Below are 21164 nucleotides of genomic sequence, written 5' to 3'. Positions count from 1 at the left end.
ACTACATTCATTATATAATAGGTTCCCTCTTATCTTCAAAGAAAAATGACCCTCCATTTTTTGTCTTTCACATTTCCAATCATTGAACCAACATTCACTTACTTATCTTTCTTTTGGTCATGTGCTATGGCATCTACCAAACTATAAATGACAAAGAAAAAAGCATATTAGATTTTTTTTTGTTTTCCACCGAAGCTTACATTGGAGCTCCGACTAAATTTGTATCGCACTCTGTAGGGCCTATTCGTGGGTGGCGCTCCATACCTAGGGCTCGAACTCGAGACCTCTGGTTAAGGGTGAAGTGCTCCCACCAATGCACCACAACCCATGTTGGTAAAAGGCATATTATAATTGCTATATGATTTCTTTTTCTTTTTTCCTCATATATAATTTAGCTCAAATCCTCACCCCCCTTCCAAAAGAAAAAAAAACCCATTGTTATCTATCGTTATTCTATGTCCTTTTCAATCTAAAATACACAACCCCATGTCTATATTCTCCTTCCAAAGGCCAAAGTAGCAACTAGCAATATTATCTCCTTTATTTTTTGTGTTTTTCTCAAACAACGATATTTTCTTATCATGGGATTTGGAATTGATTTAGATGTTATAAGATTTGAATTGAGATAAATGAAGTCTAAGAATTTTATCAAATTTTATTTATACTTGATTTACATAGGTATCGAGATGGAAAATACGACATCCTAAGCAATCAGGAGTTCTCGCTCATTTCTTGAAGATCCATCTCTCCTCTTCAGACTTTTTTTCCCATATATGTAATTAAAATTTTGAATAAAGATGAACTTATCTTGTTGTGTAAGAACGTATACTCTACATAATGAGTTGTCGTTCTCATTTAGAACCGACAAATGTCTTGATAACACTATAGAGATAGATATAGTTGTGATTTTATGTATTACACTATGATCTTGACATTATTATAAGTTAGTGATCATATGAGTTTTACGCGCTTATAAGTAATTTAATTATTAATGAAGTACACTAATATATAGTGGTACTAAACTAAACCTTGGTACTACCTTGAAAACATGTGTACAAAGATAAATTACAACTAACAAACAATAATTCATATGGGGTTAAAATGTACTAACAAAATGATAAAGAGGAAAGGAGATTCACTTTTGTAGGCCATCTTTAAATTATTCGACATCCATAGAGACGTAGGAAGTTCATTCCTACCCCCCACCATGAATAGTCGATAAAAAAACAAATTAAATTAACGGTGTGTTTGGTACGAAGGAAAATATTTCTAGGAAAATATTTTTTTACAAAATGTTTTCTTAGATTATTAGTGAGTTTCTTGATTATTTTTTAGTGTTTGGTAAGTAAGCAAGAAAATATTATTTCAAGAGTATTTATATGTTATCTAGCAAAAAAGTATATATGATGGGGAATGTGGTGAGAAGTAGGGGTTCGGGGTGGTGGTGGAGGGAGGAGGCAATAAATCGAATGTTATTTGTGCAACTTGTTTTCCCTACTTTTGTTAGAGTTCAGGCTTTTTTTTATTAAGGAGTGAAAGTCACTTGACTGTAAGGAGAGGAGCTCACAGAAAAGAGATTAAAAGACGGAAAGTCATTTTCCTCATTATTCCCTTCTCCAACATGTACACCTTATCTTTACCCTTACGTTTGTAGCCCAACACCCCACTTTTTTACCTTCACTTCGGTAATATTTGTCTAAATTACATATAAAAGTTTTTAGAATAATATTTTTTACTTATATCAATCTTTTGTATCAAATACACCCTAAAATTTACAATGAATTAATTCATAATCAGGAATAAAAATAGAAATATACAATATAATTTTGTAACGATAAAAATCTAAGCAAAAAGTTGTGAGCGATCGAGGAATTATGCCTCACCTAGTTGCTACAACTTCAAGAGGAGAATTAATTCACTCCAAAACTGGTTTTGAAGAAATTTGTTATTAATGTATCATTAAATAGCTCGTAGCTAATAATTTTTTTAATAATTTAACTTAAATTAATATTTTATTATTATTTAACATAGAAGCCATCATTATATGTTTGGATGAAAAAAAAAATCCTATTATGTTTGATTTGATGTTGCACGAAGGAAAGGTCACTTTGGCAAGACTACAAAGTATATAAAAGATAAGAGAGGACCCTTTGCACAATTATCAGCCCATTTGCTAATAAATAAACATATCTTTTCTCTTCTCTCCTTCATCGAAAATTGTGGTGGAATGATAGGATTTTTTTTTAAGTATTAGTTAGATTCGAGTTTTATTTATTTTTACATCATAATATTATAGTTATAATTATCCAATTTATTATTTAGCATGATATTGAGTCGTCATCTTGTATTGTTTATGATTCAGATATTCAATTATGATGTTTAATTAGAGGAGGACGTTGAGTTCTACATCAATGGATTAAGGGGTATTTAGAGATTGTTTGGTTAGAGAATATGATATTTCGAGGCTTATAATACCGAAATTGTAATAGCGAAATTAATACTGGCAGAATTATTTAATGCATATACTTTTATTGATAGATATTTAGTTTATTGGACAAAAAATGAGATGTATTAATATAAATGAAACATATAGTATTTGGTGTAAAGTAGATAAAACTTGGGATAAACTTTTGTTTGCAATTTTAAGGGATAATAGTCTGAAAAATACCCAACTTTGGTCGGATTTGTTGTTGCGATACTAAACTTTCATGAGGACCTATTACCTCCCTAGACTATTTAATACCGTATTTTTTACCCCCTAAACTATTTAATAGTGTATTTTAAAGGTATGTATGTGCCCACGTGGACACATTACTATTTATAATTTTGCATTATTTTTTATGTCCACGTGGGCAAATATATATGTTTAAAATACAGTATTAAATAGTCTAGGGAGGTAATAAGTCCTCATGAAAATTTAGTATCGCAACAGCAAATTCGACCAAAGTTGAAGTATTTTTCAGACCCTTATCCCCAATTTTAACCTTGTCTTGTTTAAAAGGTTTAGGAGAAAAATTCTAGATAAAGGCAAATGTATGTCATTTTGTTCTTTAGTTAAGGGATTAGTAATCCTCGAATTATTATCTTATCTACAGCAGTGTGCGATTAAAATAATATTATAATTATAATATAACTAATTCCAAAATTTAAAACTCAACAAAATGTAGAATAAACTAATTCAGAATTGAATTTCGAAATTGTATTCCCTTATCCTCAAGCCAAATATATTTTCATCTTATGATTTGGACTATTCTTACCTCTTGAATTAATTGTTGGGCTTGAGTTCGATCAATATTCATTTCTTATTAGTTATCAGGTTCAAATCATAGAATATAGTCATCATTAATAAGGCGTGAAAATAAGTATCAATTATCGAGTGAAAACATATAAAATATATAATAGGATGGATTCAGATATCCCTCAATGAAGAGTTGTGGATGGTTGAAACTCTTCTACTTTTAATCAAGACAATTGAATTCAAACTCTGGAAAAAAAAGTTTATGTAGAGAATAATTTATCTTTATAACATATTTATCTTGCACGTATTTAACTTAAGCAGATAAGTAAATAGTGAATACTAAATAGTTAAAATAAACATCATGAACAAGGATAACCATTCTTTCTTCTTCTTTTTCCTTTGGTTGTTTTTCTTGTAAAGAGAGAAGCCTTTTTTTGTGGACCATAGAGAAAAAGAATAGTCACCTAATATTATATTCTTTTGAATGATAGATATTTGCTTCTGTACAAAAAAAAAAGAATAAAATGATATTTGCTTCTTAAAAAAAAAAGAATAAAATGGTATTTGCTTCTTACATTTCGGAATATTGAATTGAGCACCTTTTTGGCCACTAAAATTATTCTTTGTTTTAGGACAAAATTATTAACTCCACCAAAATAAAGAAAAAGGATAGAACTTCAAAGTTGACTTTATGTCTCTATTCATGTAATTTTTTAGATAATCAGTTACTCCGTCTCAATTTATGTGACACTTTTTAAATTTTTAAATTCAAATAATTATATCTTTAACGGTAACTTTTAATTATTTTGAATTATCAATTATTGTGACTTATAACACTTTTTATGTAATTTACAAATACATAAATTTCATTTCAAAAAAATTGAAGATTCCACGCGGAAATTTTCAGTCAAATTTAAACTGTTTGACTCTCAAAAAACGAAAAGTACCACATAAATTATGACATATGGAGTAATTATTTCTCAATTTTAATTTATTTATTCTATTTTTCTTTAGACAAATTATACCAAACGTCCATTAAAATTATATTTTTTACATAAAAATAGTTCACTTAAAATAATAATAAGCTATTTATATTATGATAAATGGTCATTCAGCACTTTTTTCTTACAAAATTTGGCATGCTTCGTCTTCTTCTTGTTGTTGCTGATGATTCTTCTAGCGGCTTTTCCCTCTTCTTTTATTTTTTAAATCGACTTACATTAAATGTGAGTCGTTTCGAGCAAATTATATATCAAAGAATTTAAAATATCGAGAGAATTTCATATCTAAAATTTGAAACTATTTAGAGGTGATTTTGAGTTGATCAAGATTAAATAGTCAATGTATACTTCATGTATAGTTAAACTATATTTCAGTCTTTTGAGTGTATCATAATGTGTAGTCATTGTATAGCTCATGTATAAGTATGTTATATTGTATAGTCTGTATACTTTTCTAAGGTATCATAATGTACAGTTAGTATATAGCTTTATGTATAGCGTATAGGTATGTTATATTGTATAGTCAATGTATACATTCTATGACTTTTGACAAGCTATAGGGTATAGTCAGTGTATACTTCTTAGTCTTTTTTATTTTTAGTCGGTTTCAAAACAATTTTCCCTTTTTTTTTATAATTCTTTATTTCGAACTTTTCACACGACATGTTTAAAATCCTAAGATTATACTTTGATACATTCTACATATCTTTAATTTAAAACCATTAAATTTAATTTATTTTTTTAAAACTCTACATTAAGTTAAAACATGACAATCAAATTGAACGGAAGAATTATTAGAAGTTTGATCGAATATGTAAGACAAACCCCAAATATTAGCACTAATTTTAAATCTATGATTCAGATGAATGATTTAATATTAAAACTAATTAAATATACATAAAAAAGGAAAAAGGAAAGGTCCAATCCGGACTATAGGTTAGAAAATTATTTAAGCAAGAATAAGAATATGAAATGTAGTTGTATATATTTTGATTCAGTGCTCAACTTGGCGGTTTTTTTTTTGGAAAAAAAAGTTTAGCCCCTTTAATTTATATAGATATATTATCAAATTATTTTTGTTTATTATAATAATTTTAATTTATTTTAAAGATTACGAATCTCACTTTCTAAATATAAGGGCCATTTGTAGAATTCTTTATATAATTATTCATGTATATAAGTTAAATTATATTATATCATGTAAGCGATCTCTAAAATTTAATTTTGTGAAGTAAAAAATAAATGACGAGAGAAAAGATGTTTAACCCTTGTTTTGGATTTAGTAAATAAAATTTGATCTTTTTTACTTTGTATTTTTTTTTTAGTAATGTATTAATAAAAGTCTACTCAAGGAGTGGTATTAGTTTTTTTTTTCTATAAAAAAGGTAAAGAAAAGGCAAAGATCATGATTCATGTGTTAGTAAAAAGTAGCCAAAATATCTTAAAAAGACAATATTATTAATAAACATATATATGAAATTCGTTATAGGGTGTATTATATTATTTTATGTCACTAAGTTAAGGCTAGAAACTAGAAATGTATAAATGTTCCTCAAAAAAAATGATATGAAGTTGTGGTTAGATATGATATGACATATTGTAATTTAATAGAAGAATATAAAGGTTGAATATTAAAGTAGACAGTTAATAGAAGAATATAGAGGTTGAATATTAAAGTAGACAATTAATAGATAATTAATTAAATCAAGTATATTAATATTCTTTTATTATCTTAGTCTTCAATTTTATTAATATTTGAACAAATTTCACATTCTTCAAGTAACTATTACTTGTTTTTCATCCAAAAGTTATCAATTTTCATGATTGTTAGAGTATCTATTAGTATTTCGGCAAAAGATTTATCAACAATTTGAACGTACTCTTTCACAAGATTAAAAATTATTTAGAGCTTTTTGTTCTAAAAAATAGCCTTAATACTGTTCACAATATCCATTTATATATTAAAAAAAAATAGGCTTAATTTGTACTGATTCCAATACATTAATAAGATTTTAGCAATTAATTTATTGGTACTATATAGTGCAACGTCAAAATTTAACACTCCAAAATAAAATTTAATTTATTCACACAAATTTGAAAAAGTTGAGTCCATTAAAAATCGTATCATAAGCAAAATTTAAATAAAGAGCAAGTGTTGCAAGTAGAATATACTAATTCATTAATTTTGAATCATAAACTCAAAATACTTCTTAATTAGAAACGATTTATGTACTTTTGATGTTCTCCTTTGGGTGAAACATAAATAAATACCACATTAAACATAATAAATATATATATTTTTTTTTTATAAAAATCATAATTTGATAATTTTTATTATTTCAATCAATAATATATAAAAGTAATGGACATATCTGAATTATAGACTTAACGTTTAATGATTATAAGAACAAGTAATCAATCTTTGGGTAATTTAAAAATATCTTAAAAACACAAACTTCAATTTATTTATAAGTATACATTGATAAGCATCGAAATACAAATTTATTTATTATTTCGAAATTAGTTATTCTTAAAAGTAATTTGGCCAATTGAGCAATACTTCATCATTTGAGGGGTTATTTTACGGATATTTAAACTTCACAGAAAGTGTCATCCATGCAATCCTTCTAACACATGAGCAATATATATCAGAAATATGTGATACAAAATACGTATCGTTCTTATTAATAAGTGTCATGTTTCTTAATCATTTTATCGTATATAATTAAACACATTTCATTAACAAAATAATCATTTAATTCTTCATTTTCTATTAAAATTAGAAATTATTTAATTATCTTGCAATTTTTTTATAAATACTCTTTAATGATCATATTATTCATTAAACACAACTTAATCATATGAGACATAAAGTCGTGTGGTCAATGAACATGCTTGTGTAGATTTTGGGTCACAAACTATTGGTATCTAGCAAGTTCTCGAGAAAAAAATAATACGTGAAAAAATCTTGAAACGGAAACATTAACTATTATTGTGCTAAAGTACTCCTACATTAAATTATTATTATTATTGTTATTATTTTCTAAGTATCATAAATATCTAAATAAGGAGTATCAATTTTTAAAAATAATTTTTTAATATACATAACAACTTAAGCCAAGGTACGTGCATGCCCATATTTTGTTCCAACAGAAGAGTGTCATTTCTTTGGGTAGGTAAGAAGTCACTATCAATAGGGTACTGTCAATAATACAGTTTGATCGGTTAATTTAGAAATTCCTCAAAAAAAATTGTAGTTGTTACTCTTTTATAGTGGAGTATTAAGTAACTTACTTTCATATAATAACTCACAAATCATATTAAAAATGTAAATCTTATCAAACAAATTCAACCTAATCAATTAAAATGACATTAACCAATGAAATTGAACCATAATCTTTCTCAATATCATTTCATATGCTACACTAACTCAATTACCCTTACAAATATGTTTCCTCTGTCCTAATTTATGTGACACTTTTCATTTTTTGAGAGTCAAACAGTTTAAGTATGACCAAAAATTTACGCGTGGAATCTTCAATTTTTTTGAAATGAAATTTATATATTTGTAAACTATGTAAAAAGTACTATAAGTCACAATAACTGTCAATTCAAAATAATTAAAAGATGTATGAAAATTTTATGATAAAAAATAAAATCGTTTGAATCTCAAAAAATATCACATAAATTATAACGAAGAAAGTATTAATTTATTTAGTTTGTCATAAACACCCGATACAAATAAATATGTCTGGAACATACGAGCGTTACGTATGGTAATTGTGATGATAAGGGAACAGATTATGATAATAGAAAAGGACAGATAAATCATGTATGGACCGACTTACAAGGATAACATATTCCCATACGATCATGACACGTGTACGGTCGATATCACCCCTTCCTCTACCTCCATTTCACTATAAATACACACTTGTGGTTCTTCCCTCAATCACTCATTTTACATCAATCATAACACATTTGATTTCTCAATTTTTGAATCTCAGATCAATCATGTCTTGCTGTGGAGGAAACTGTGGCTGTGGATCTGCCTGCAAGTGCGGCAATGGCTGTGGAGGGTAAATCCCTTTTTCTTCTTCCTTTGTTTTTGTTATAGTACTAATTTTTTTTTTTGATTTCTTGTCTGGTGTTTGATATCTGTATGGGGCGTTGATTAATTTGAATGAATTTGCGCTGTGTAAAGGCGAGAGGAAAAAGCACTCTAAAGATTTTCTGTTTTTGTTGTGATCCGTCATCCATGCATGGATGCGTTTTGTGTGTAAGGAGTGAATTTTTTAATCGGAGATTTGTTGTGTGATTTCTCGGTTTTTTGTTTAGGTACTTTTTATCAAAATTTTGCTTTATCCTGTTCTGGATGATCCATGCATGGATTGATGCAAAATTGAATTTTGATGGGAAATTGTGGGATCACAAAAATAGTTTTGTGTTGGGCAATTTTTATGCTAATTTTGAGGGATTGGTGACAAGCAACGGTGGTGGATCTAGGATTTTATGGTTGTGAGTGCTCTAAAAATGGTGGAGTTAAAAATATAAAAAAGACGCATTAAAAGTGAGCTCTGGGTGGAGTCAAAATTATAAAAAAAGACATGTTATAGGTGAGATTCAAACTCAGGATCAACAAAACTAAAAGAGCCTTAAGCACCAACTCAAGAGTCACTGAGTCTGTTCATTGGGTGCTCTATGTTAATTTTATATAAATACCTTTTAATTTCTATATATATATATATTTTTTATTTTATTTTTGAGACGAGGTTAATGAGTCCCAAGCACCCAGAGGACTCTATGTAGGTTCGCCTGCGGTGACAAGTTCCTTTTTTGTATGTGTGTTGCCCAACAAAGTTCTTTTTTTGGGGTTTTGGCTCTCCTTCACTTTAAGTTGAGACAGAAACAATATTAGGAGTTTGGGTTCTAAATTTCCTTCTCCTTCCTTGTCATTGAGTTGTCATCCGTTTTGTTAGTTTCACAAGTTATTACTTATGTTTCTATTACAAATATAGGGTCTACAGAAAAGCTACGAACAAGCTAGGGTCCAAATCCACTAACCCCACCTAGCTCCGCCCCTGATTAGGCTTCCTCTTGTTTGATGTTTTGAGGGGTATCAATAAGTTTCTTATTTTTTGTGTTTGTGGTGGATTTTGGTCTTGTAGATGCAAGATGTACCCAGACATGAGCTACACCGAAAGCATCACAACCACCGAGACTTTGGTGCTTGGGGTGGGACCTGAGAAGACAAGCTTCGGCGCCATGGAGATGGGTGAATCCCCTGTTGCTGAGAATGGCTGCAAATGTGGATCTGACTGCAAGTGCAACCCTTGCACTTGTTCTAAGTGAACAAAGTATAGTTAAAACAGAGCAGAGATCATGGTGTTAGCCTTCTATGGTTGAAGAAAATAGTTGAAAAATGTGTGTCTCTCTAGTGTTTTAGTGTCTGTCTGTTGAAACAGGGAAAAAATATGTGTTCTTTTTTTCCCTGTAATAAGAAATATAGTAATGGAATGTATAAGTAACCAGTAAAATGGTTTGTGTAACATGAGCATCTCTGCATCTGGTAATTTTAACATATAAGTTTGGAAATGTGTTCTCAACTAACTCAAGTACTTCCTTGATAATGTTTCCTCCTTTTTGTGTGTGTTTATTAGGGGTGTAAATGATGGGGTTGGTTCGGTTTTTCTAATATCAAATCAAATTATTTGTGTCGGATTTTTAACTCTATAAATCAAATCAAATCAATTAAACTCGAGTTTTTCGACCTCGGGTTTTTTTGGATTTTTTTGAATTTTCAGGTTTTTTCGGTAAAGTATTCATACAAACATATAATTTACTTGTACTTCAAATATTTCTCTAGTCCTATCAAAATATAACTATCTAAGGTGTTTTTAAGAAAATAACACAAAATATGATATGAGTAATGACACTAAAATATCCAACAAAAAATAATAATAATGAAATTGCGTAAAACAAATATTACAAATTAACAAGTTATAATGAAAATTATCATAATTTGAAAGTACTAAATCATGCTAAAATAAATTTAATAAGTATTAGTTACATGATTAAATATTAAAGAAAATTAAAATTAGATTATGTATTTGAATTGTCTAAACTAATGTAAAACTAATAAACAAATATTCAATATTATTGTCATTTTTAGTGTTGAATTGATTTTCTTTTTGTATTAGTATTAATTTGATTTTGATTTAAGCTTTATTATAATTACCAACACATGTGAATTATAATCTTTATTGAACCATTCAGAATTCTAAGTTTCAAACTTGAAATAATATATTAAAAAACAAAAATCTTGAAACGGAAACATTACCTATTATTGTGCTAAAGTACTCCTATATTAAATTATTATTATTTTTGTTTTCTAAGTATCATAAATATCTAAATTTAATTATCAATTTTTAAAAAATATTTATTTGTAGTCGTTACTCTTTTATAGTATATTAAGTAACTTACTTTAATATAATAACTCACAAATCATATTAAAAATGTAAATCTTATCAAACAAATTCAACCTAATCAATTAAAATGACATTAACCAATGAAATTGAACCATAATCTTTCTCATATCGTTTCATATGCTACATTAACTCAATTACCCTTACAAATATATTTCATATGTCCCAATTTATGTGACATTTTTAATTTTTTGAAAGTCAAACAATTTAAGTATGACCGAATATATGCCCGTGGAATCTTGAATTTTTTTAAAATGAAATTTATATATTTGTAAACTATGTAAAAAGTATTATAAGTCACAGTAACTGTCAATTCAAAATAATTAAAAGACATATGAAAAATTTACGATCAAAGATAGAATCGTTTGAATCTCGAAAAGTGCTACATAAATTATGACGAATGAAGTATTAAGTCATAAACACCCGATACAAATAAATATATCTGGAACATACGGCGTTACGAATGGTAATTGTGATGATAAGGGAACAGATTATGATAATAGAAAAGGACAGATAAATCATGTATGGACCGACTTACAAGGATAACATATTCCCATACGATCATGACACGTATACGGTCGATATCACCCCTTCCTCCACCACCATTTCACTATAAATAGACACTCAGGGTTCTTCACTCAATCACTCATTCTACATCAATCAATACACATTTGATTTCTCAATTTTTGAATCTCAGATCAATCATGTCTTGCTGTGGAGGAAACTGTGGCTGTGGATCTGGCTGCAAGTGCGGCAGTGGCTGTGGAGGGTAAATCCCCTTTTTCTTCTTTTTTTTTTTTGATTTCTCGTCTGGTGTTTGATATCTGTATGGAACGGTGATTAATTTGAATGAATTTTCGCTGTGTAAAGGCGAGAGGAAAAAGCACTCTAAAGATTTTTCGTTTTATAATTAGCTTGAACTCGAGAACTTTAATTAAGGATTTTTTCTGTTTTTGTTGTGATCCGTCATCCATGCATGGATGCGTTTTGTGTGTAAGGAGTGAATTTTTTAATCGGAGATTTGTTGTGTGATTTCTCGGTTTTTTGTTTAGGTACTTTTTATCAAAATTTTGCACAACGAAATTCTGATCCCATTTATCCTGTTCTGGATGATCCATGCATGGATTAATGCAAAATTGAATTTTGATGGGAAATTATGGGATCACAAAAATAGTTGTGTTGGGCAATTTATATGCTAATTTTGAGGGATTGGTGACAAGCAACGGTGGATCTAGGATTTTATGGTTGTGGGTACTCCGAAAATGGTGGAGTTAAAAATATAAAAAAGACGCATTAAAAGTGAGCTCTGGGTGGAGTCAAAATTATAAAAAAGACATGTTATAGATGAGATTCAAACTCAGGATCAACAACACTAAAAGAACCTTAACCACCAACTCAAGAGCCAATGAGCCTGTTCATTGGATGCTCTATGTTAACTTTACACAAATACCTTTTAATTTCTATATAGCTTAATGAGTCCCAAGCACCCAGAGGACTCTATGTAGGTCCGCCCGCGGTGACAAGTTCCTTTTTTGTATGTGTGTTGCCCAACAAAGTTCTTTTTTTTTGGGTTTTGGCTCTCCTTTACTTTGTGTTGAGGCAGAAACAGTATTAGGAGTTTGGGTTCTAAATTTCCTTCCCCTTACTTATCATTGAGTTGTCAATCCGTTTTGTTAGTTTCACAAGTTATTACTTATTTTTCTATTACAAATATAGGGTCTACAGAAAAGCTACGAACAAGCTAGGGTCCAAATCCACTAACCCCACCTAGCTCCGCCCCTGATTAGGCTTCCTCTTCTTTGATGTTTTGAGGGGTATCAATAAGTTTCTTATTTTTTGTGTTTGTGGTGGATTTTGGTGTTGTAGATGCAAGATGTACCCAGACATGAGCTACACCGAAAGCATCACAACCACCGAGACTTTGGTGCTTGGGGTGGGACCTGAGAAGACAAGCTTCGGCGCCATGGAGATGGGTGAATCCCCTGTTGCTGAGAATGGCTGCAAATGTGGATCTGACTGCAAGTGCAACCCTTGCACTTGTTCTAAGTGAACAAACTATAGTTAAAACAGAGCAGAGATCATGGTGTTAGCCTTTTATGGTTGAAGAAAATAGTTGAAAAATGTGTTTTTCTCTAGTGTTTTAGTGTGTGTGTGTTGAAACAGGGAAAAAATATGTGTTCTTTTTTTCCCTGTAATAAGAAATATAGTAATGGAGTGTATAAGTAACCATTAATATGGTTTGTGTAACATGAGCATCTCTGCATCTGGTAATTTTAGCATCTAAGTTTGGAAATGTGTTGTTGTGGTTTCAACTAATTCAAGTACTTCCTTGTTAATGTTTCCTCTTTTTTGTGTGTGTTTATGATACACTCTAGGCTGCAAAACTATAGTAAATCTTTTAAGTCTTGATATTGGAGAGCATAAAGTGTACGCAAATGTGTAAATTCCATAGGGTGGGCTTGGAGAAGGTAGCGTGTTTGCAAATGTGCGAAATCCATTGGGTGGGATCAGAGTATTGAGTGTTTGCAAATGTGTGAATTCCATTGGGTGGTCTTGGAGAAGGTAGAATGTTCGTAAATCTTTCAAAGAAGAAAATATGGATAATGATAAGTCAACAAATTATCAAGAACAAACGAATTATTGATTATGACAACTTTTCGTTTATATTCTATTTTTACTTATTTTTGGGGAGAAGTAGGGAAGAGTCGCTTGCTTCTTGCTTGATAGGGGAGCTTCCATTCACCAGCGCGACTAAAAGCGCTCTCCGCTGAGTTTGATTCCATTCTCCATTTTTCTTTTGGGATTTCACTTACCATATCCATGTTGGACCCATTGCACGTAAAAGAAGAGAAATGATAGTCACAATTGTATCGAGGCAGCAGCAAGCACGAATATAACAAAGATAACACGTCTATCTAAACAAAGCAGCCTTCAGGAGGAGCAATACTATGATGCCTTTGTTAGGAAATTCCGCGATAGGAAAAAGCTATCCAACAAAAATAATACCCAAGAGATATAACTATGAAAATGGTGAAATATTTATGGTTGGAATTGGTACAATGATACATGCCATTTGAGGAGAAAGGAAGGTAAATCTTTGTCTAGCTCTAGTCTGAGACTTAGTATTATGAGGTAATTAACACAAGCCCTCAAATCCAACTACTCATAAATAATAGTACAAGATACATTAAAATTCTAGCCAGAAACACAATCTTTCTTCTACATGATCCTACAAACAACAAGACGTTGCAGAGAAGTTTTTCATCCCAATACTCCTCTTGCAGCCCACCTGAATAAGTTATGTACCTAGAGACAAATACTCTATAAGAATACTGCATATACTACAGACACAAGAAAAAGGAGTAGAATGGAAATGCAGATCATCGCGTAGAATTACCTGTTTTGATGTCAATCCAATCTTCTCCAAGTCATCTAGCTGCAACCAGACAAGTAGGCTTAGTTTTTTATGCAGTCACAAATCAAGAATCTTTAACATCAGATACCATAAAAAGAGTTTCTTACTGATTTCACGGGGCTTGTTTCCCTTAGATCAGTAATGTATTCAGCCATCTTTTGTCCAATTCCCTGAATGATATGAAAGATGCAATAAAAGATCACAGCTAGTATGAGCGATGATGATGTTTATATCATGCAAAAATGGAATCAAAACTCATTGTTGGTATAGAGATTGAGAATGTTGGAATTGTGTGAAGAGACTAGTAACATACCTTTATGGCCATGAGTTCCTCCCTAACACAATGTAGCACAAAACAAAGTTAAGTCTCGATGCAGAAAGAAGAAATAGAAAAAATAAAAGGGAAATGAAGACAAAAAACACTCACTTGCTAGCTGTGTTCAGTAACTCAATGTATTCTTGGACAAGAGAGTTCTGTATACTCAACAAAGAATTATTATAAACAGAAATGCTAAACAATCAGAATATAATGACAAAAGGATTCCCTGCTCACCTTTAAGTTAGAACTTCGTGCACCAAATTTATCAAGTGGAGTTCCTAACGCTGCTATGTTCTCATCAAGACTGCTTAAAGCAAAGGATGGCATAGGAGTCTGCTGATTGCAGATAAGGTGTATTTGGTCCTTTGTGGACAAGTTCTCATTGTTTACGTTGGAGTTGATGGGAGAAAGGACCTTCCTAGGGGTAACCTCACATGCTTTAAGGGAGTTCAAACAATCAACCATGATCACTTTCTCCTCTGCATTGGTTTGTTCATCTACAAGACCAAACAGACAAAAATCTTCAAAGTTTATTTGACTGCTTGTAAGCAAGATGTTTTATATTTATATATTGAAAAAGTTTTAACTACGAATTTTCACAGCTATATGTAAAAAGGGCTAATTAAACAAATAAACTCCAACTAAGTTACATATGCAAATGACAAGATTTAGACATTAGTCTAAATGGGTTATGGGAGTAGGCATGCTTCAAATACATGATGTAATAGTAGTACAAATGCCTCGTGTATGTGAAAGAACACAAATATGAGTGCTATTTTCAGGATTTTATAGTGGAGCGGGGGAAATGATTGTGTAGTGACCCTTAAGCTTAGTGGGTTCGACTAATTAAAATCTTTGTGAAATGAGCCGCGATTGTGCCATCCATGAACAGATGCTGGTTTATAAAGGACGAGCAAGTTCAAGAAAAATGAGAATTTGATTATAACAAGTCATACAAAGGAATGTGCAATCTTATATATGAAAAAGCAAGAAACTCAAAGGGCACCTAATATCGTGAAAATAAGTCATGGCCAGATAGATCAAATGTTTTAGGTATAATCGGTGAAAGTTTGCTAATAAACCTATGTGGAGTAGCTACTCAACCACTCACTGTGAGAACATTGATAGAAAAGTACGGAACTTTTATGGCACATACATCATTGAAAAATTGTCTAGTTGCTGCAGCTTCATATGAATTGAGGTAGAATAGCCATAGGCCCATAAACCATTATACTATACACTCTCTGGGAGGAATAGATGGAGGAGAACCCTAGAACTAGCTTTGGCACATATATAATTGGAAAGTCACATGCTTGTAGCTTAATATGAGTCAGTTATATAGAATTGGGATGAAGAATACATGTAGCAGACTGTAAATACTGAGATGTGGTTATTATAATGGTCATTTACCATGCACCGCTGTATTAGAATCAGGCACAACCCTTTCAGCGAAAACCTCAAATTTCTTCTCTTCTCTTTGTCCACCAGTATCAGCAAGGTCCCGAACCTGCATTTGCACATTAATGCAGAAATCCAACTTAAAAAGATTTATCAATTAAATCCAATTCTGCTATAATGAAAAGTGTGATCAAATTGTTCTGTTGTCCTTTCAAAAAGTTTTACATCAAAATTCTTCTTAGTTGTTAATTATCAGTTCTCGCACACTAACTGAGTGATTCTCTTTGTGATAAAGATGAAAAAAATTTAGGAATTGTTGTTTTCTTTGAGAGCTTATCAAGCTATCAGACGTTACATCAACTCAAAGTGGAGGTGAGACAGTTGCGTTTAATGGTTACTAGTTCATCTTCATTCAAAGAAATGGAATCACATCACATATACAGTAGCTAAGAAATTTAACAAAAGACCTCCCATGAATCAAGTCTGTCAATGGATTTATTCTATTTAAGACAGAGTGGGCATCATAAATTCAAAACAAGCTAGGGAGAAATTATAGTTCTCATTTTGTTTTTTACCTCTGCTACTAAGTTCGCTCGATGTCCATTTTTAAATAAATTTCTACAAGCTCCATCTGGATCCCTGTACAACATAGTTAAGCAATCATCAAAATCAAAGGCAGGTAAATACAGCAAGATAATAGAGTAATCTCTTACCTCTTTTTTATGCTTGAAGCTCCTTGATTACTGATAGATTTTTGCTTACAAGAGCTCCCAAACAAACCTAGCTTTCTGGTAGAGCATATGGAATTTGGAGTTTTGCTAGTAAATGGTGAATCAAATGCCCCAATTCTCTGAGTACTTTTTGTCTTGCCTTTAGATTCTAGCCATGCTCGAAGCTTTGCCTCCATGTCGATTTTGACCTTTGGAGTATCTCCTTTTTGTGCTGAGGCAACAAAATTGGATATATGTCTTGACCTGGCTGCTAAACTAACTGTATGAAGAGATTCTTGGTACTCTCCAGGGTTCTATGAACAAATGAAAAGAATTGACAATGTTAAGAGCAGTGCTGCATTCATGGTACTCAAAGGCAAGAGATGATATATACAACATCCTACCAAGCAAGCGACCATTAAAGCACGGCTTGTTCCTCCAAGAGAGTCTTGCAATACCCTTGTCAATTTGCTTTCTCTATAGGGAATTCGTGGTTGGTTGTTGTTCAGTGCATAAATGACATTTGATAGTGCAAATAAGGACTGGTTGATCTTAGCACTCTCTTGTAGACGAATTCCAGTGTTGCAAGTTCTTCTATTGTCTTCGTTACCTAATTCAGTGACATTTGAGTTACAATATGTGAGTAACTTTTCAGTTCAATATTTTTAAAACAATTCATGGTTGGATTTAGTAAATTTTTAAGACCTGCCAAGTCAATAAGGTTCAACTTCCCAGTAATGACATTTCCAGTATCATCACAACTTGGAGTAGAAACATAAACCGTGAGCACAGCATGGCTCCTGCTAGAGACATCATTAACACCCGTATGTGCAACTTTTCTCCTCTGAACCGCACAAGAAAATGCTTCTTGAAACTCTGACGTTGAACTGACAGCAACTTGTGCAAGTCCTTTGAGATGAATCTGCCCATCTTTGTCGTCCAATATGAAAATTTCTTTCTCCTTAAGTTCTAGTAGATCATAGCACCTATCCATGTAAATTTCATAGTATGATATTGCTACGGTACTTTTCCCCTGACTCTTCGAGAGAATAGAGGACATTGCAAGTGGCACTAGACCAGGGAGGTTTTCAGTTCCCTGCATCGGCAACAAGGTTTATCAAAACAATTCACAGGTACATCCAAAAATTAGGATTTAGGAAGGCCTGAAGGGAACTATATTATACTTCAAATACATATCTCTGAAGAGGTCACATGGAGAAGTTCTAGATTAGGACCAACGGCTGCATATATGGGATAAGCTTATGCATGGTATCAATCTGAATAGTCTGATATGTCCTTTGCTCAATCGTGGATCTATGCTATAGAAGTTATAGAGCAGCAAAAGACTTGAAAAGAAACATTGAGTAGGTTTGTTATAACTTGTAACTCTATATATATCTCGTACTCCACGAGTATATTTTAGCATCTAGTCCACTTGCAGGAGTGATGGAGCAAGTTGTGTTATGTAGACAAATAAAACATACCTGCATGGTGTATGTTTTGCCACTCCCTGTAGCACCATAAGCAAATATTGTTACATTGCAACCTTCTAATATCCCGGGGATCAAAGGACTGACTTCTTTGCCAAATATTTGGCTTATATTGTTATCTTCTTGACCGAAAAATGCATCCAACTTGTAGCATTCATTACGACTAAAGTCAAAAACAAAAGGTTCCCAGGATGAGGTTGTAGTAAGACAGATTTAATCTTAACACATGCCAGCAATTGATAAAAAACTTACCTAGTATCATGATCTTTGAGATGAACTGTGACATCCTCAGAAGGCTCACATTCTGAGTTGAGAACAGAGACACAAGAGATTGGGTTTCCATCTATCGAGTTGATTTCTCGAGGAAGAAAAGGGCGAACTCTAACAATTACTCTAACTTTTGTGACCACAGCGGATTCTAACTGCTGCACTCTTCCAGGGGTTGGCAAGTTTTCTGTTTGACATGCTTTAAGACCATTCATTTGCATATTAATGTCAGGGACAACAGAACCTGTTTATTTAACAACAATAAAATAAATAACATTAGCATTTAAAAATGTAGTCTTGCTGAACAAAGTACTGTCTTTTTCAATAAACAGCATGCCAGATTAATCTTTTGAACAAGTGTTTCTTCATTTTATGGAACAACTCATCTACTTCTGGAAGGATCACAAAAAAGTTTCAACTGAGAGCATAAATCAATTTAAAGTTTGACTTGTTTTATGAATACTTCACCATAATGGGATACTTCCTTTTTCCTTTTAATCTTTATTTATGTATCTTGTCTATCTGAAATTAGTCAAACACCTACCCAAGAATAACAACCACAACAACAACAATGTATCCGGTGTAGTCTCACAAAGTGAGTTCTAAGGAAGGTAGAGTAGACCTTACCCTTACCTCAAAAGTAGAGAGGTCATTCTCGATAGACCCCCGGCTCCAGGAAAAACAAACCAAAGCAATCCAGAAAAAGAAATAACGGAGGTGAACTCATAACAAATCAATAATACAATAATCGAAGTACAACAAACCAACATATGGTAACAAAAATAGAAGGACAAGAAACTACAAGAGTAATACTACCACTACTAATATGAAGGGATTAGCTAGACAACTCTACTACCCTAATTCCCGTGTGGCACAGCCTACCCTAGAATGTGAAATAATTTTAAATTCAGTTTAACAACCTCAGAAAGTTTGGATTTTTAACTATTCTACAAAGAATTGAGCTCAAAATGTTCCCTTTAATCAACATTGTACCAAATTCCTATCTTAGCCATCCATTTACATTACAGTTCAAGTTCAATTCACTAACATTTTACTTTTAAACTAATAGAGTATGTGATATACAACTTAAATCCTTTAAATAAACAAATCACTCTCTGAACAGACAGTAAATCCAGTTCTTCTCCCATAAGAATAATCAAATTTAGAGTAAGAATGACCAAGACCATTCAATTAATTTTTAAAAAAATATATATTTATCACAAATTAAAACCAAAAATAGACAAAGAAACATCAAAATCACGAGAATCTTAGTAGTTTAGTTGATTAACTACCTGATTCCCGAGATTTCGATTTCCCCTCCTTGTAATCCCCTTCCACGTCCCCGAAAAAACCCAAAAAAAACCACCAAAAAATCAATGGATTATGTTTGAAGATTTACGAACCTTAAGCTTGTAGATCACACTCCAAAATTCACAATTATTTTTCCCTTTTGTAACACTTTGTGTGTATGTGAGAGAAATGAATTACAAAGAGTTTGTTTTGAGATTAGTACAGTTTCAAATTCTCAAATGGCGGTCTCGGGTTTTGAACTTTTTTTGAATTAAAGTGTTTGGGCCTTTTGCCTTTGGGTATGGGTTTGCATGGCCCAACCCCAACCCATAAAGCTTTCATCTTTAGCAATTGCACTCAATAGCCAATTTTATGGACTCGTTTAGTTTCGACTAGGGGTGTTCACGGGTTGGTTTGGATCGGTTATTGGTCAAAACCAAAACCAAACCAACTTAATCGGTTTTAAAATTATCAAAACCAAACCAAACCAAATATAATATACATTTATCGGTTTGGTGATTATTGGTTTCGGTTTGGTTGGTTCGGTTATTAACCATACACAAAAATAAAAGAAACAATTCATTTAAAATGTGAAAAAAGTGACAACAATCCATTCAAAACGAAAAGTAGTTAGAATGACTTAAATTACTAAACTTTCAATCACTAAATTTACTATCAATAAAGCTTTAAAATTCACTATATTGGCCTAGAAGGAAGAGACAATAACATTTTCAGTCCCACAAAGAATTGACATAGACACTCATATACATGAAATCAATAAGATAAATGTTTCATCTTGGGCATTTTTGCTTTCAATAAGTAAATTATAAAGAAATTTTAATGAAAATATGTATAAGATCTTTAAAATTGTTTATAAAAAGAATATATTAAGTATGTATATTAATAAAATATATGTATATAATTCATCGGTTCGGTTCGGTTATTTCTTCGGTTTTTTCCGAATAAAACCATAACCAAACCAAATACTATCGGTTTTCAAAAATCTAAAACCAAACCAAACCAAACCCAAGTAAAATCGGTTTTATTTTATCGGTTTGGTTTGGTTTTTCGGTTTGGATCGATTTTTATCCAAACCGTGAACACCCCTAGTTTCGACCTTTAAGGTTTTTAACACTGAAATCATTGTACTTTTAAATTATGGGTTCGCATATAGAGTTTGCTGAAATTCTAGTGAGGTTTCACATGTATATTTATGCTCTGCATTGCAAATACTGGGTTTACTACCTCCATTAGGTAGAGTAAGGTCGATGTACACACACCCCACCTGTAGGAATTTCACTGGTATGCTATTGTTGTTGAAATTACTTAGTTCTGATGAACGTGATACCTATGGGCTGCATCAACATCGAGTTTTGCCTGCTTTGGTACCACGTCAAGCTATATGTAAGTTTCAAGAAGTGTGAGTTAGGGCAAGTTTAGGTTCAAAACACTCCCATTTGACGCATATTTTGTCACGCAGGAGGCTAGCATGTATAGTAGCCTAGTACTTGGTGAAATATTCTAAAGCTTTGGAAGGTTTTCCTTAGGAAG

At 31.7% G+C, this 21164-nt stretch overlaps 3 protein-coding genes across 4 annotated transcripts; 2 read left to right on the top strand and 1 right to left on the bottom strand.

The window, feature by feature from the left end:
* Positions 1–8185: 8185 nt before the first annotated feature.
* Positions 8186–9849, top strand: LOC102605015 (metallothionein-like protein type 2 B). The gene is made up of 2 exons (XM_006340967.2): positions 8186–8318; positions 9408–9849. The coding sequence occupies exons 1-2, from the start codon at positions 8254–8256 to the stop codon at positions 9589–9591; spliced, it is 249 nt and encodes an 82-aa protein (XP_006341029.1). The 5' UTR covers positions 8186–8253; the 3' UTR covers positions 9592–9849.
* A 1515-nt stretch (positions 9850–11364) lies between these two features.
* On the top strand, positions 11365–13060 carry LOC102577567 (metallothionein-like protein type 2 B). Its single transcript, XM_006340965.2, has 2 exons — positions 11365–11493; positions 12591–13060. Exons 1-2 carry the CDS (start codon positions 11429–11431, stop codon positions 12772–12774), a joined length of 249 nt encoding a protein of 82 aa, XP_006341027.1. The 5' UTR covers positions 11365–11428; the 3' UTR covers positions 12775–13060.
* Positions 13061–13727: 667 nt separating this feature from the next.
* On the bottom strand, positions 13728–19837 carry LOC102604670 (kinesin-like protein KIF22). 2 transcript variants are annotated; one of them, XM_006340966.2, is made up of 14 exons: positions 19727–19837; positions 18309–18567; positions 18051–18219; positions 17272–17662; positions 16971–17176; positions 16570–16880; positions 16432–16495; positions 15869–15965; positions 14693–14955; positions 14567–14613; positions 14453–14474; positions 14247–14309; positions 14122–14160; positions 13728–14030 (listed from the first exon to the last, which is right to left on the bottom strand). In XM_006340966.2, the coding sequence occupies exons 2-14, from the start codon at positions 18542–18544 to the stop codon at positions 13986–13988; spliced, it is 1953 nt and encodes a 650-aa protein (XP_006341028.1). In that variant the 5' UTR covers positions 18545–18567; positions 19727–19837; the 3' UTR covers positions 13728–13985. The 2 variants fall into 2 exon arrangements, with proteins under 2 accessions (XP_006341028.1, XP_015161458.1); XM_015305972.1 differs by lacking the exon at positions 19727–19837 and adding an exon at positions 19616–19716.
* Positions 19838–21164: the final 1327 nt, after the last annotated feature.

Source organism: Solanum tuberosum, unplaced genomic scaffold (assembly GCF_000226075.1).
Source record: "Solanum tuberosum cultivar DM 1-3 516 R44 unplaced genomic scaffold, SolTub_3.0 scf00021, whole genome shotgun sequence".
Classification (NCBI taxonomy): Eukaryota; Viridiplantae; Streptophyta; class Magnoliopsida; order Solanales; family Solanaceae; genus Solanum; species Solanum tuberosum.
This window is presented reverse-complemented; position numbering and strand designations above follow the sequence as displayed.

What these genes read in the sequence shown, in the direction of transcription:
- LOC102605015 (XM_006340967.2), top strand. Translation starts at nt 8,254, where the DNA reads ATGTCTTGCTGTGGAGGAAACTGTGGCTGTGGATCTGCCTGCAAGTGC. An exon ending in TGCGGCAATGGCTGTGGAGG is followed by an intron (nt 8,319 to 9,407) that starts GTAAATCCCTTT and finishes TTGGTCTTGTAG; the next exon opens with ATGCAAGATGTACCCAGACA.
- LOC102577567 (XM_006340965.2), top strand. Translation starts at nt 11,429, where the DNA reads ATGTCTTGCTGTGGAGGAAACTGTGGCTGTGGATCTGGCTGCAAGTGC. An exon ending in TGCGGCAGTGGCTGTGGAGG is followed by an intron (nt 11,494 to 12,590) that starts GTAAATCCCCTT and finishes TTGGTGTTGTAG; the next exon opens with ATGCAAGATGTACCCAGACA.
- LOC102604670 (XM_006340966.2), bottom strand. Translation starts at nt 18,544, where the DNA reads ATGCAAATGAATGGTCTTAAAGCATGTCAAACAGAAAACTTGCCAACC. An exon ending in AGGAACTCATGGCCATAAAG is followed by an intron (nt 14,310 to 14,452) that starts GTATGTTACTAG and finishes CATATCATTCAG; the next exon opens with GGAATTGGACAAAAGATGGC. An exon ending in AAACAAGCCCCGTGAAATCA is followed by an intron (nt 14,161 to 14,246) that starts GTAAGAAACTCT and finishes GTCTGGTTGCAG; the next exon opens with CTAGATGACTTGGAGAAGAT.